This window comes from Neofelis nebulosa, chromosome 6 (genome assembly GCF_028018385.1).
Source record: "Neofelis nebulosa isolate mNeoNeb1 chromosome 6, mNeoNeb1.pri, whole genome shotgun sequence".
NCBI lineage: Eukaryota > Metazoa > Chordata > Mammalia > Carnivora > Felidae > Neofelis > Neofelis nebulosa.
In genome coordinates this window covers 95,389,425-95,403,747 of record NC_080787.1, presented here as the reverse complement: position 1 = coordinate 95,403,747, position 14,323 = coordinate 95,389,425, and the positions used below count along the sequence as shown (strand labels likewise).

Below are 14,323 nucleotides of genomic sequence, written 5' to 3'. Positions count from 1 at the left end.
AAACAATTTAACTTGAATGATGTAATTATGTAATGGAATGTAAAAAATTATAGCAAGTAAGGTGCCGTGACATGCTGTAATGGATGAAGTTACACTGGTTGATGACACTATATCTCCTACTCATTAATTATTTGGATAGAGTGCATTATTTTTACATAGCATGAAGAAATAAGTCATAAATTACCACTAAAAATTACATCTATACATTTTCATTTAATATTAGTGATATTTCTTCCTCATCCATGAATTATGGAAAAAAATCAAAAGAATATCAATAGCACTTTGAGTTGCTAGAAAAGCTCATAATGTGGTGCGATTTTTTTTACAATATGCAGCTAGTGATTTTTAGGGGAAGAAAGTGAGCATTTCTAGAAAAATGACTTATAAAACAAGTAAGTTTACATGTTTATGAGGCAAATCTGCACATGTGTGGCTTGCTAATGTGTCCTATTTAGGTGCCTAAGTGACTGGAAATATTTTTAACCTACCTTATTTGCAGTTTTAAAGATAAAGACACATTTCTTAAGTGTAGCTAATTGAGTGATTCTTTCAAGTTATTATAAAACAACATACTGCTAACATGTAGCTCAAATATTTTGTACAGGACTCTTTTAAAAATCATAACTAAAAAGTTAGCCAAGCTCTTTTTTTTCCTAAAATCTTACAAGGAAAAAGTGAATTTAACATGACAGTCAAAATGAACCAAGTGATATAAATTCCTTTTCTGTTTTCTATTTTCTTCTAAATCTGTTTTCTTTTCTTTAAGACAACTTTCTCCCTATAATCAATTAGAATTTAAAAAGGGTAATAATGCTAGCATTAAACAAGGGAAACATTTCAAATCTCACTTGCTACCGGTATAATAGTGTGGTTGTGTATATCCATTCATTCCTTACATCAAATCTTAAAAAACATAAAGTTACTGAAAAAAGAAGCTAATGAATTAATCTCTCCATGGTTCTTAGGTAAAACCTGGCCACTGTTGACATGTAATTTGTATTAGTTTCCTTCCTTTTCTCTCTCAATGACTTCCTCCACAAAACCCACCAACCTAGTACAAGACTATATAGGAAAACATCCATTTGAAAGAACTCTCACACCAAAGAATCTACAACAAAAGGACACCTTTATCCGGGTGAAAACATTACTAACTTAGGTATCAAGCTTACCGTTTAAAAAATTGACTTATTTTTCTACATTTTTCAAGGCAACTGACTTTTTTGAGCAGAGTACTCTCAATCATTGCACAGAGACAGATAGGGAGAAAAACCCTACTTTTCAGAATATAAAGATGATGGAGACCCCTCGTCCGGAAAGTTCGAGGGGATCATTTTTCTGGGGGCTATAGAAAAACAGAAGCACAATTTTGTTTTGAGAATTAACACAGAAAGAACAAGGTGGGAAGATGACTTCTTACAAACAATTCACAGTACTCTGCAGCTGTAGGAGAAGTAGCTGTCTAGCGACTACAAAATGTGGAAGAATAAGTGCATCACTTGGTAACAAACGATTGGTTCTCTTTATCTTGTTGGTTCTTAAGAGTCATCTCAAAGAATTTCTTTCTTATGTTAAAACTCTCTCATACACACACGCACATACACACACACACACACACACACACACACATAAAGGAAAGAAATAAAGAGGAAGAAAAACAGCCATTCACAGTATTATTCTTGTCCTATTAGTTTTTCCATGTGAATTGGCTACTGAGAAATGTATGAAACAGTGGCAAGTGTTAAAAATGACACTATACTCCTTTCTAAATCTTTCAAAGAAAAAAATCTCTTACAAGACTATTGCTTCTCATCAGTGTGTGTGTGTGTGTGTGTGTGTGTGTGTGTGTGTGTAAAAACAGAATTACATATTCCATAAAGGATTCATTAAAAACAGAGCTGTCATTTGTTGGTAGCAGGTATAATAATTTAATAACATTTATCTTCAAGTTTTTAGCATTCTCAAGTTTCTTAACATTACACTCTATAGAGTATAATTTATTAAAATTATTATCTGTGATTTTCAGAGCTAGACACTGTGAAACTTCTAAATTGAAACAAATTATAATAGGGTGACCATAGTCCTCAGAAGCTCATTGGCCAGGATACTTATTGAGAGGACATTCTTGCAATGACTACACAGAGAGGTGGTTTTCCACCTCTAGAAGTCTTGAATTCAATTTGGTGATGGAGGCAAGGAAAGATAAAGAGGAAAATAATTTACCTATAGGATATGAAAAATAAAAATGGGCTATCAAACTTCTGCTCTTGCATTTACATTCACTTTTGCCCTAACAATAAAAAAATTCTGTCAAAAATTAATTTGGTAAGAGAGATTAAAACTTCTAAAAGAAACTCAAGTACAATTATCTTTAAAAGAAGATGCCAAAAAGCATTAGATTACAGAAGATTACCAAAATAAGTAGCTTAATTTTAAATTGTTTTTGTCTTACTTGATTTTTTCAAATCTTTTATTCTTGTAAATGTCTAGCATAATTATAAAATGTAGAGGTAGAAAATATGTTTATTTTTTCTTAAAGTGATTGAGATTCTGATTCTTCAGCCTTTACAATTGCAGTCAAAATTTCCACTGCCTCCATTATCTAGATACAATATTCACCATAAGCTGAAAATAAGTCACCAATTTAACCTTTCAATTGCTTTGGTTCTACTAGTACAAATGAAGAATTTTTTCTGGTGTAATAACTCCATCTCTATTTTGTAGCCATGAACATCATTAGAATCATTACAAATAAGGAGGTAAATTATTTTATAATAGATTTACCAAGTAACAATTGTGAAAAAAAACTTTATTAATGTAGAAGTAACTTCATCTCCTATGGAAATGTGGTTTGAAAGTGCATTTAATTTTAATCGATGATGACTTTTAGGTCCATAGCTGAGGTATTTGCTAATATAATCAATTTTAATAATCACTTTCATATGTGTGAAAGGCATACTAAAAAACAGCATTGTTTCAAACCAAATTTTCATTAAATTCTCAGAAAACTGCTAAATCAATAAAAGCAGATAGGTTTTCCTGAAATTTACTTAAGTAAAAAAAAATGTCTAAAAAATTAAAGAAAAATATATCTAAAATTGTGTTATGGAAAGGTAAAACTGAAATGGTTTTCTAGTAAGAGGTGGGCAAGTGGTGGCAAAGGCACACAACAAAATTGGCATTTCGTTTCAATGTGACAACAGTCTTTCTGACAGCATATTAGTTTAACATTGAACATCCCACCAAAACAGTTATCCATTTCCAAGTGCATAATAAGTCATTGTTGTCCTTCACTGTACATTAAATGTCACCCATCATTGTGACAAGAATATAAAAGCTATTGCACACTAGCCAGGAGCCTAGATCAAAGTTGTTGATGCAAGCACTTTGGACATGGCTTTCTAAACTCAGTTAAACCATCAAAAACACTATGTTTAGAACATCTTTACCTCCGAGCACCAAGAGAAATACAGAATATTTTTACAAATGTAAGAACTCTCAGTAAGGCAGTAGCCTTGTCATCTTGTGACTCCAGACCATGCTAGTGCCAAAATGTGTGTCAAGACAGTCCTGGTGGTCACCGTATTTATAAACCCTTGAGCAGATTCTAGGGAGACCACCTCCTGATGTCTAATCCAATAATACAATAGATGAGATTCTAATATTATAAAAATCATGCAAAATAATTCAACCCCAAAACACATAAGAAACTCCTATATTCTTTTTAACTTAGAAAAACTAATGTTATGTACTTAACACATACCGAATATTCTTGGATTTGTTATCTTTGCTAAGGCCAGGTTAGCCAATATTGCTAGCTTTCTTTTACTCTTTTTCCTATATTTGATCATATTCACTTGTTCATTTAAGTAACCTAAGAAATTTCTCTGTAATAAAATTCTTACAAAAAATGGTTTAGTATTACTCTTCTTCCCCAGTTTATTTGTATTTAATTTTAAAATGTCAATCTTAAAATTGCAATAAAATATGCAATATTATTATACGCTTAGTGAATTATTACTACAGTTCCATCAATCCTGTTGGAGGAAAATGTGTATAGCATTAGTCTCTTCTTTTAAGTTTGGTCTTCAGTTATTCACCTCTATACCAAATTACTAAGAACTCTAGACCAAGATTTACATGCTGATTTTCAAAACAGCTCTGGTCTTGAAGACACCTATTGTTAAAAGAAAAAAAAATTTTCTAACATTATGGGCATTTAAATTGGCTCCATTTTATAAATAGTATCTACTGTGTCCATATTATCAGTTGTTTAATAAAGAAAATATTTGAAGCAAGGTGAAAAATATCTCTCATTCTGAGTATAAAGGGTGGATTTCCTAACCAGACTCTTTATATGACTAACTGCTGTCTCTATACTAATATACCTAGGTCAGAGGAAAATAGAAAGAGAGAGGGAAAGGTTTAGGGACAAACATGATTATGTACAAGTTTGTCATGTATAAGATTTCTTCCTAATCTTCTGTCAGCCAAGAGCTATGGTTAGGGTATCCAGGATAAGGCCATTCCATATCTAGAATGCTGTACCTAAGGCTTATCTTTACTGTGAAAAGAGTTCTCAGCTAATTCAGACAAGCATGCTGATTATGTCATTATGCTATAAACAAGAAAGCAACTATTTGTAAGAGACCACAGATTATGAAACCATACCAAGAAAATAAGACCATATATCTCTTTCTTAATAATGGTTAAAAAAATTTAGAGCATTTGTTAAGTATTTCTTAGATAATCTTTTTCTATATAGGAAGGGTGAAGGGAAATTTTTAAGAGCTATCACAGTAACAATCTGCTTTTAAATTTAATTTTAGAAAACATAAATTCTAACAATTATGATCAGTACTTAATTGATTACAAAATTTTGTTGTTGACATGGTATTATTGTAGAACTTTGTTTCTGTGCTTTTCAGTGAGAATGAAACACATAGATGAGAATTTTTTCAAATGTAAATGGTCTTTCTCTGCAATTATTATGGAGATGAAGATAAAAAGTATACATAAATAAAATGCCATATTTATATGTTAACATTAATATAATATAATAATATTAGTAAGTTCATTAGTGATCTCTAAATAACATAAGACACAGTCTTCATTCATAGGTAAAATAAAAATTCTGTGTTTATTTTGTATTGATAAGAAATACCATAATACCATTTATATTAGAAAGGTAATTAAGTTTTGCAATGGAATCTGGACATTTTGCCTGCTTTGCATATTATGAACTTTCATTGTAAGAGGAGTTCAATACCATATGAGACTGAATATTTTTTTAAGTGAAGTATATTGGATTTTAATTATATAAATTTATTTGGCTTTGGAAGTTCAGTTAAGAATTTAATTGGATTCTATTTCAAGAATTTCCTTTTAATCTGAGTTCTTAGTGTGTTGTTTTTAAATTTAGCAAATATTTATACATTATTTTAATATAGAGTATTGAATAAAATATTTCAGGAATAATCTGCAAAGAATTTATTTTCATATTATGTACTATTTACCAAGATATATATATAAGTTAATATAGGATATCTAACATTGTTTATTATTTAATAAAATATGTGTTAATTTACCTATAAATGAAGATATTATACTTAATTTTTGAAATTGTATGAGACTGTTTGCATTGAATAAGATCTGAAATAGAATCATTTTCAAATTCCATTCGTTTAATAACTAACAACAAAATATAACAGTAATATTCCAAAATTTAATGACACTAAAAAATGGCATATCAACTAATGTTACATTCTCAAAAAGAATGACATAGATGTATTTATTTTGTGTAAAATTAGCACAGGTTACCATAATTATACAGATATTATATCACTATTTTATTTGATAGTTACCAGTGAGAGTTAAAAATATTTTGAAAATTAGATCACTGCATAGCTGTTCCATGTCTCTATTTGCAAATGTAATTTTAAGCTGGAAAATAATTCAGATGTTTCAGTATTTGCTTTTGAATGTAATCTCAGAAGATTTGGGCTCAGAAAATTAGGAATATCTGAAATTCCTAATACAAGTTTGAGGTAACTCAATAGTCTCTGTTTAAGGTCCCCTGGAAACTACATTAGACTTAATTCAGCTTGATTGATGCCTGCACAATTGTCTCAGAATGGTATCAGGACATTTGCCCCTAGGTTTTGATTTTATCCTTCCTGGGAACTTTTGTTAATTTGATTAAGAAGGAACAGGTGTACCTGCAGACAGCATGAAAGACTTTTTTCTATACTTTGGAGTATTTATTTTTCTGTTTGTCTTGTGGGCAGGCTGTAGAGTTCTCCAACCATTGAATTATTTAAACTGTAATCTTTGAACTCATTTCTCTGACTACATATGAAACGGATGGTTTACATTGGCCGCTATAAAATATATGTAACTAATGCAAAGATGTTAAAAAATGAAAAGGTTGTTTTGTCTTCACAAGATACGGAAAAAGTTAGAGCTAAAGACTTATGAATTTTATAGTCCAAATTCTCGTTTTTGAGGGGAGAATTCTAAACTTCAAATACAAATATTAACATGATCTATCATACAGCTACCAAAGCTATATGTACTCATGGTTCCAATACAAATTTTCAGACAAATGCAAATGATAATTGTCTGAAGGACTCATGTGTCAATATTAAATCAATTGGGGGGAATTATAAGTTTTCATAACATTTATATGTAAATATCTGTGTATACCTATAAAAATGTGTATATATCAAAAATCTTATGCTATTCTAGAAGTGATTCCTCTTTTAATTGAATGAACTAAGTGGGTTTTTATTGTTTGTTTATTTTTTGCTATAGGAACAAATATATGACTTCATTGAGAAAAGAATAAGTTTAAGAAAGGATAAATATCCTTAGTGACAAATTTATCAGAAGAAGCTATATAATACAATTGAAAAAATAACCTTCTTATTTAATATTTAATTTTGATAATAGAGCAAAAACATATTTGTAGTTATACATTTTAATTATTTTGTAGAAAAATCAGTAATTTTATGTGGAAAATAACGGTAGTTTTTTTATACATAAAGTGCTCATTTTTAATTAGCCTTGGTTCATTAAAAAAAAGCCTCCTTTTAAATCTTACCTCTTTTTTTTTCTTATGACTTATTTATCAATTCAAATTAGTAAAATACACTATTTTACTGTCTCGCTCAAGAGCAAAATGAGGAAATAATTTTTATGGAATAATAATTTGGACTGCTTTTAGATTCTAATTAAAAAGAGTAAACTCTCCCACAGTTATAGCTTACTGACACAACCAGCATGCTTTCTGCCCAAAAAGGCAGTACAGTATATTTTAATAAGGTATGTGACTCTTAAAAGTTCATTATTTCAGCACCCCAAGGGAAATAAAGAAGAAGAAAAGTAAAATTATTGTGACTTTTGACAATTATTAGTTAGAAAAAGGAGGTAACAATTGCCAAAAAAATCACAAAAGTGAGCATGTTACCTGGCTATGACAAAGAGCACACAACTGACACCCAAGTAAGCCAGCAGAATATACATCCAGATATCAGGGGAGAGAGGATTCAGGAAGGAGAAGACGCCTGGGTTTGTACCATTGGGCTTGCGGTACAAAATACTTATTCCAAGTGTCATAAAGGGCTTGGAAAAGTCGATGACCTTCTCTCGAACGTAGGTAATAGCCAGTGGGGCAACTGCAAGGTCAGCTTTCTGTAGAGAGAAACAGAAAACAGGGGAAAAAATTGGTTCTAAGTCTCAAAAAAGAAGTCAGCATCCAAATTAAGCAAAACAAATACTTTATACTTGAGAATTGTCTGAGTAACTATTATGTTAACATTTAAAGCATTCTTGACCCTGAATTGAAGCATTTGATTTTTCTGTTACTCATTTCTATGTCCTTCTAGATTAGCAAACCAGCATTTATTGCAAGTAGTTAAAGAAAGAAAAAAAATGTATGGAATGAAAAAACTGAAGAAACTATTGTATATTCAGTACCTGAATTATTATGCTGCGGAATCTTCTCATAATTATTTTTAATCTAAACTAAAAAAACACATTTAATATAAGTTATGGATCGCTAAATAACTTGGTCAAATTCTAAATAGTAATAATAATATCTACCTCAAATCATTTCGTTGATAATCAAGAAACATGTTTTCCTTATTTTAAAACTATAGAGTTCAGTTAAAAGGTTTTAGTTTTTAAATAGTTAACATGTTGAAAATCATCTTTTAATGTGATTGTGTTTACTGCCCTTGAGTTTTGTTTCTATCCCTCTAATTTGTTTTATATTATTTAATGAAAATCCTTGCAGCCTTGCCTAAATCGCATTAGGAAATGAGTTTTTCAATTTTCACAAAGTTGCTAATTTTCCACGGTAGCTTAAATATGTTAAATTACTAATGCTTTTCACTCATCACGTTATAACCATCTGTCAGGGATGAACTTAAGCTGGAATATGTTACAGGAAATAATTTTAATATTTTAAATAATAAAGGCATCTATTCTCATATATAATGGGAAGCTATATCTCTACTTTCCTTTTATTTTCATAAACATACTGGGCTTTCAGAAGATAAATAAGAAATGCTGCTTGTAGAGAGCTACAGAAAGATGAACAAAATAATGAAATTGGGTTTTGTCTTCTTACCTCGAGGACTGTTGGAGAACTTAAAAAAAGAAACTTCACTAAAAGGCTAAGTTTGTTGACGATATTATTCTGGGTATGTGTTTGGGTGCATTTGTGTTTTGGGTGTGTGTGGGAAAGGGGGAGCACTCAGATACCTGAACAGAGTACCTCTGAGCAGCAATGAAGACAGAGAGATATTTCTCTAAATGTTAGGAAGGAAAGAACAGGTCTTAAGGGTCCTGGAGAGGATATCATCACATTACATATTCATAAATCTAAGAAAATATCAATTTAGCAATAATACTTGGTAATGTTCTTTACGCATGTGCTGTGCAACAGGCATTGTGTGGTAAGCACTTTACATGAATTGTCACATTTAATCCTTACACAATCCTACTATTATTCCTATTTTAAGATAAGGAAACTGAATCTATGAGAAGTCAAAAACTTGTTCATGGTCACAGAGCTAACTGAGCATTGGAACCAGGACCTAAACCCCAAGCTATTGGAATCTATACCTAGAGTTAAGCATGAGATGCATCTCAGAAGCCAGTAATGGAATGATGGAGACATTCATTCATTCCTTTATTAAAGAATCTGTAGAGATGGAAAGGAGAATATATAGAAGTAAGGTCAGTAATTAATAGATTACAGTCACTGAGAATTTAGAGGGTCGGGTGCAGAATTTAGGAAGATGGAATACTTTCCACAAAGAAGAAATAGCACTTCCTCTAAGACAGAAGGGAAGGAACTACAGATGGTTTGAAAAAGTAAAGATGTTTGTTAGGGAAAAAGAGTGATCATTTAAGAAACAGATTCTAGGTTAAAAAATGGACAACCTGAAATGGTGGCTTACTTCTGTTCAGGGGGTTGAGTATACAGCACAGTTTATCTATGTACCATTTCACTTTTGTAACCCTCCCTCACTGTAGGCACATGAAAAGCAAAATTTTATAACATGTAAAGCATGTAAGTGAACATGCTTTAAGCTGGTAAAATATTTTTTAAATTCAAAATAGATATTAACAAAAGTTAGGGAACAATTCAAGTAACATCTATTAAGACAAAACCACTACATTATTCTAAAAAAACAGTTGTTCCACAGACATATATTAATATGATTGACTAGACATCCATCAAATTTCAAAATTTACTTAGCATTGCCTAAAGTAAAATTTCTATCCCAAATATAAAATGAATATAAGACAAAACATCACACAGTAAAATTCTTTCAATTATAAAAGAAATTAGTCATTTGAAACAAAAGATATAAACAGACACTTTTGACATTTAATTTAAAAAAATAAATGTATCGAGAGGGGAAGATGGTGGTGTAGGAGGAAGCTGGACTCACCTCCTCCTGCTGATCACTAAGATTCCACCCACACTTGCCTAAATAACCCAGAAAACCACCAGAAGACTAGCAGAATGGACTCTCCAGAGCCAAGCTTAGATACAAGGCCCACAGAAGAGGGTAGGAAGGGCAGAGAGGCGGTGCGTGCTACACAGAGTGGCGGGATGGAGCTGGGGCAGTGGAGGGGCAGCACGCCCAGCAAGGCAGAGCCCCTGAGTCTGGCTACAAAAGTGGAGGGGCCGGACTCCATGAGTTCTGACAGCCAGCAGGACTTAACACCTGGAATGTTAAAAGTCAACCTCTCTGCTCTCATGGGGAGGGCGAGAGGACACCAGGAGTTAGAATTGTTGAGCCCCAGAAGATAGAGCTAAGCTCAGCTGGGGAACAAAGGTACTGGCAAGTGCCATCACCTTCTCCCATCCCCCAGCAGAAATTCCAAAGGGAACCAGTTCCGGTCACTGAACTTGCTTGCATTGTTCAAAAGCCCAATGCTGTGCTTCTGTGGATACATTCCTCCAACGGGACTGCCTCCATCCCAGTGCTGCAGGGTCCCTCCCGCAGGACACCAGAAAGGGCAAAGCCAGCTAAGCCTGCCCCTCCCACCCCTGTACACTTTGCAGATCCATCCCAGCTAATAACTCAGATCCCATCGAAAAAGCACCACAAGACTGGCAGTGTGCAAGAGGCCCAGACATGGGCCACACCACACCACTATCTTCCCTGGGAGAGGGGAAGATAAGGTACATACCAGTCTGACTGTGGCCCCAGCGGTGGGCTGCGGGCAGACATCAGGTCTGACTGCGGCCCCACCCACCAACACAAGTTACTCCAGACAGCACAGGGGAAGTGCCCTGCAGTTTGGAGCCACTGCAGGGACTACCCAAAAAGAGAAAACGGAAGAAGTCTCCTCAAAAGAAACTCCAGGAAGTAGTGACAACTAATGAATTGATCAAAAACGATTTAAGCAATATAATAGAACAAGAATTTAGAATAATAGTCATAAAATTAATCGCTGGGCTTGAAAAAAGCATAGAGGACAGAAGAGAATCTATTGCTATAGAGATCAAGGGACTGAGAAATAGTCATGAGGAGCTATAAAATGCTATAAAAAAAGGTGCAAAATAAAATGGAGGTGGCCATAGCAGGGATTGAAGAGGCAGAGGAGAGAATAGGTGAATTAGAAGATAAAATTATGGAAAAAGAGGAAGCTAAGAAAAAGAAAGATAAAAAAATCCAGGAGTATAAGGGAAGAATTAGAGAACTAAGTGATGCAATCAAATGGAACAATAACCATATCATAGGAATTCCAGAAGAAGAAGAAGAGAGAGAAAGGGGCTGAAAGTGTACTTGAACAAATCATAGCTGAGAACTTCCCTGATCTGGGGAAGCAAAAAAGACATTGAAATCCAAGAGGCACAGAGAACTCCCTTCAGATGTAATTTGAATAGATCTTCTGCATGACATATCATAGTGAAACTGGCAAAATACAAGGACAAAGAGAAAATTCTGAAAGCAGCTAGGGATAAACAGGCCATAACTTACAAAGGTAGACACATAAGAGTAGTAGCAGACCTATCTACTGAAACTTGGCAGGCCAGAAAGGAATGGCAGGAAATCTTCAATGTGATAAACAGAAATAAAATGCAGCCGAGAATCCTTTATCCAGCAAGACTGTCAATCAGAATAGAAGGAGAGATAAAGGTTTTCCCCAAAAAAACAAAAACTGAAGGAATTCATCACCACTAAACCAGCCCTACAAGAGATGCTAAGGGGGATTCTGTGAGTGAAATGTTGCAAGGACCACAAAGTACCAGAGACATCACTACGAGCATGAAACCTGCAGACATCACAATGACTCTAAGCCCATATCTTTCAATAATACCACTGAATGTAAATGGATTAAATGCTCCAACCAAAAGACACAGGGTATCAGAATGGTTAAAAAAACAAGACCCATCTATTTGCTGTCTACATGAGACTCATTTTAGACCCGAGGACACCTTCAGATTGAAAGTGAGGGAATGGAAAACTATCTATCATACTACTGGATGTCAAAAGAAAGCTGGAGTAGCCATACTTATATCAGACAAAGTAGACTTTAAGTTAAAGGGAAGGGCATTATATAATAATTACAGGGTCTATCCATCAGGAAGAGCTAACAATTGTAAATGTCTATGTGCCAAATACGGGAGCCCCCAAATACATAAAACAATTAATCACAAACATAAGCAACCTTATTGATAAGAATGTGGTAATTGCAGGGGACTTTAATACCCCATTTACAACAATGCATAGATCATCTAGACACAGTATCAATAAAGAAACAATGGTCCTGAATGATACATTGGATCAGATGGACTTGACAGATCTATTTAGAACTCTGCATCCCAAAGCAACAGAATATAATTTCTTCTCGAGTGCACATGGAACATTCTCCAAGATAGATCACATGCTGGCTCACAAAACACCCCTTAATAAGTATAAAAGAGTTGAGATCATACCATACACACTTTCAGACCACAATGCTATGAAACTTGAAATCAACCACAGGAAAAAGTCTGGAAAACCTCCAAAAGCATTGAGGTTAAAGAACACCCTACTAAAGAGTGAATGGATCAACCAGGAAATTAGAGAAGAAATTCAAAAAATATATGGAAACAAATGAAAATGAAAACACAACAATCCAAACGCTTTGGGATGCAGCGAAGGCAGTCCTGAGAGGAAAATACACTGCAATCAAGGCCTATCTCAAGAAACAAGAAAAATCCCAAATACAAAATCTAACAGCACACCTAAAGAAATAGACACAGAACAGCAAACCAATGACGCCCCAAACCCAGCAGAAGAGGAGAAATAATAAAGATCAGAGCAGAAAAAAAGCAATATAGAATGTAAAAAAACTGTAGAGCAGATCAATGAAACCAAGAGTTGGTTTTTTGAAAAAAAAAAATTGATAAACTTCTAGCCAGGCTTCTCAAAAGAAAAAGAAAAAGAAAAGAGAGATGACCCAAATAGATAAAATCATGAATGAAAATGGATTATTACAAACAATCCCTTAGAAATACAAGCAATTATCAGGGAATACTATGAAAAATTGTATACCAACAAACTGGACAACCTGGAAGAAATGGACAAATTCCTAAGCACCCACCCACTTCCAAAACTCACACAGGAAGAAATAGAAAACTTGAACAGACTATAACTGGCGAAGAAACTGAATCAGTTATCAAAACTCTCCCAACAAATAAGAGTCCACGACCAGATGGCTTCCCTGGGGAATTCTACCAGACATGTAAAGCAGAGATAATACCTATCCTTCTCAAGCTATTCCAAGAAATAGAAAGGGATGGAAAACTTCCAGACTCATTCTATGAAGCCAGCATTCCTTATATTCCTAAACCAGACAGAGACTCACTAAAAAAAGAGAACTACAGGCCAATATCCCTGATGAATAGGGATGCAAAAATTCTCAATAAGATACTAACAAATCGAATTCAACAGCATATAAAAAGAATTATTCACCATGATCAAGTAGGATTCATTCCTGGGCTGCAGGGCTGGTTCAACATTCACAAATCAATCAATGTGATATATCACATTAAGAAAAGAAAAGAAAAGAAAAGAACCATATCATCCTGTCAATCAATGCAGAAAAAGCATTTGACAAAATTCAGCATCCTTTCTTAATAAAAACTCTCAAGAAAGTTGGGATAGAAGGAACATAATTAAACATCATAAAAGCCATTTATGAAAAGCCCACAGCTAATATCATCCTCAATGGGGAAAAACTGAGAGCTTTCCCCCTAAGATCAGGAACATGACAGGGATGTCCTCTCTCACTGCTGTTATTTAACATAGGGTTGGAAGTGCTAGCATCAGCAATCAGACAACAAAAGGAAATCAAAAGCATCAAAATTGGCAAAGATGAAGTCAAGCTTTCACTTTTTGCAGTTGACATGATATTATACATGGAAAATCCGATAGACTCCACCAAAAGTCTGCTAGAACTGATACATGAATTCAGCAAAGTCTCAGGATACAAAATTAATGTACAGAAATCAGTTGCGTTCTTATACACTAATAATGAAGCAACAGAAAGACAAAGAAAGAAACTGATCTCATTCACAACTGCACCAAAAATCATAAAATACCTAGGAATAAACCTAATCAAAGATGTAAAAGATCTTTTTGCTGAAAACTATAGAAAGCTTATGAAGGAAATTGAAGAAGATATAAAGAAATGGAAAAACAGTCCGTGCTCATGGATTGGAAGAATAAATATTGTTAAAATCCTATCTACACATTCAGTGCAATCCCAATCAAAATTCTGCCAGCATTCTTCTCGAAGCTAGAACAAGTAA

The 14,323-nt window shown here is 33.6% G+C and overlaps 1 protein-coding gene across 5 annotated transcripts in view; it reads right to left on the bottom strand.

Annotated features, from left to right (window-relative positions):
- GRIK2 (glutamate ionotropic receptor kainate type subunit 2) overlaps positions 1–14,323 on the bottom strand; it is a 659,820-nt gene that overhangs the window by 161,540 nt on the left and 483,957 nt on the right. For all 5 annotated transcript variants that reach the window (XM_058734822.1, XM_058734821.1, XM_058734824.1 and 2 more), the window contains exon 12: positions 7,466–7,689. In XM_058734822.1, the coding sequence (XP_058590805.1) occupies positions 7,466–7,689 (224 nt within the window). The remainder of the gene's footprint in view (positions 1–7,465; positions 7,690–14,323) is intronic.